Source organism: Sprattus sprattus (genome assembly GCF_963457725.1).
Source record: "Sprattus sprattus genome assembly, chromosome: 11".
Taxonomy (NCBI): Eukaryota; Metazoa; Chordata; class Actinopteri; order Clupeiformes; family Clupeidae; genus Sprattus; species Sprattus sprattus.
This window is the reverse complement of record NC_137909.1, coordinates 28,568,555-28,571,054: the sequence shown is the minus strand read 5'-3', so window position 1 is coordinate 28,571,054 and position 2,500 is coordinate 28,568,555. Positions and strand designations below refer to the sequence as shown.

Here is a 2,500-nt window from a genome sequence, read left to right as displayed (position 1 = left end):
ATGTAATGTAATGTCTTAGGGCCTTTTCCCCCTTCAGACCGATGCCAGTGCGAGGAAAGGCCTGTGCCTAAGCCTGAGCACTGGTGAATAGTCTTGGTCTTCTGTGTCCATGAGGAGTTGGAATATTGGGGAACATCCACGCTAGAAACTTCTAAACAGTGCCTAGCAACAGTCGCACAAGTACACGCACACATGTGTGTCCCCTCAGCTCCATGTGTGTGTCCCCTCAGCTCCATGTGTGTGTCCCCTCAGCTCTGTGTGTGTGTCCCCTCAGCTCTGTGTGTGTGTCCCCTCAGCTCTGTGTGTGTGTCCCCTCAGGTCCATGTGTGTGTCCCCTCAGCTCCATGTGTGTCCCCTCAGCTCCATGTGTGTGTCCCCATAGCTCCATGTGTGTCTCCATAGCTCCATGTGTGTCCCCTCAGCTCCATGTGTGTCTCCTCAGCTCCATGTGTGTCTCCTCAGCTCCATGTGTGTCCCCTCAGCTCTGTGTGTGTGTCTCCTCAGCTCTGTGTGTGTGTCCCCTCAGCTCCATGTGTGTGTCTCCTCAGCTCCATGCATGTGTGTGTGTGTGTGTCTGTCAAGTCAGGTCCATGTGTGTGTGCCCTCAGCTCCTCGTGTGTGTCCTCATGTGTGTGTCCTCATGTGTGTGTCCTCATGTGTGTGTCCTCATGTGTGTGTCCTCGTGTGTGTGCTCATGTGTGTGTGTCCTCATGTGTGTGTGTCCTCATGTGTGTGTCCTCATGTGTGTGTCCTCATGTGTGTGTCCTCATGTGTGTGTCCTCGTGTGTGTGCTCATGTGTGTGTCCTCATGTGTGTGTCCACATGTGTGTGTCCTCATGTGTGTGTGCTCATGTGTGTGTCCTCATGTGTGTGTGCTCATGTGTGTGTCCTCATGTGTGTGTGCTCATGTGTGTGTCCTCATGTGTGTGTGCTCATGTGTGTGTGCTCATGTGTGTGTCCTCATGTGTGTGTCCTCATGTGTGTGTGCTCATGTGTGTGTCCTCATGTGTGTGTGCTCATGTGTGTGTGTCCTCATGTGTGTGTCGTCATGTGTGTGTCCTCATGTGTGTGTGCTCATGTGTGTGTGCTCATGTGTGTGTGCTCATGTGTGTGTCCTCATGTGTGTGTCCTCATGTGTGTGTCCTCATGTGTGTGTGCTCATGTGTGTGTCCTGATGTGTGTGTGCTCATGTGTGTGTCCTGATGTGTGTGTGCTCATGTGTGTGTGTCCTCATGTGTGTGTCCTCATGTGTGTGTGCTCATGTGTGTGTGTCCTCATGTGTGTGTGTCCTCATGTGTGTGTGCTCATGTGTGTGTCCTCATGTGTGTGTCCTCATGTGTGTGTCCTCATGTGTGTGTGCTCATGTGTGTGTCCTCATGTGTGTGTCCTCATGTGTGTGTCCTCATGTGTGTGTGCTCATGTGTGTGTCCTCATGCGTGTGTGCTCATGTGTGTGTCCTCATGCGTGTGTCCTCATGTGTGTGTCCTCATGTGTGTGTGTCCTCATGTGTGTGTCCTCATGCGTGTGTCCTCATGTGTGTGTCCTCATGTGTGTGTGTCCTCATGTGTGTGTCCTCATGTGTGTGTCCACATGTGTGTGTCCTCATGCGTGTGTGCTCATGTGTGTGTCCTCAGGTACCATGAAGCAGCGGAGAGGGGGGACGAGAGGAGCCTCAGCGTCTTCCTGACTCACGGAGCCGATGTCAGAGCCACCGATGGATCAGGTACACACACACACACACACACGCACATACACATGTCAGAGCCACTGATGGATCAGGTAAGAGTGCAGACAGGAGCAGTGTCAGTGAACAGACATAAAAACAGGTACACACACACACACACACACACACACACACACACACACACACACCTTACACTCACACCCATTTTAATGCTTCTATTTGGAATGACAAGATAAAATAATCCGACATGATCCAAATATTGTTTGGAGTCGTTGGATGAAGGTGAAAGAACAGTATTTACCCAGTTGATAGGCTTTCTCTCTCTCACACACACACACACACTGACACACACACAAACACACACACACACACACTAGTTGGCGGGCTTTCTCTCTTTTCCAAGTCAGTAAACTTAGCCATCTACTCCAGGTACACACACACACACACACACACACACACACACACACACACACACACACACACACACACACACACACACACACACACAAACACACACACACACACACACACACACACACACACACACACACACACACACACACACACACACACACACACACACTAGTTGGCGGGCTTTCTCTCTTTTCCAAGACAGTAAACTTAGCCATCTACTCCAGGTACACACACACACACACACACACACACACACACACATACACACACACACACACACACACCGTACACACACACACACACACACACACCCACACACACACTAGTTGGCGGGCTTTCTCTCTTTTTCAAGTCAGTAAACTTAGCCATCTACTCGAGGTACACACACACACACACACACAC

At 50.6% G+C, this 2,500-nt stretch overlaps 1 protein-coding gene across 1 annotated transcript in view; it reads left to right on the top strand.

Annotated features, from left to right (window-relative positions):
* Positions 1-2,500, top strand: part of uacaa (uveal autoantigen with coiled-coil domains and ankyrin repeats a) — a gene marked incomplete at its 5' end in the record, with an annotated part of 48,346 nt that overhangs the window by 15,478 nt on the left and 30,368 nt on the right. The window contains one exon of the mRNA XM_080847586.1: positions 1,635-1,723. Coding sequence (XP_080703712.1) covers positions 1,635-1,723 — 89 coding nt within the window. The remainder of the gene's footprint in view (positions 1-1,634; positions 1,724-2,500) is intronic.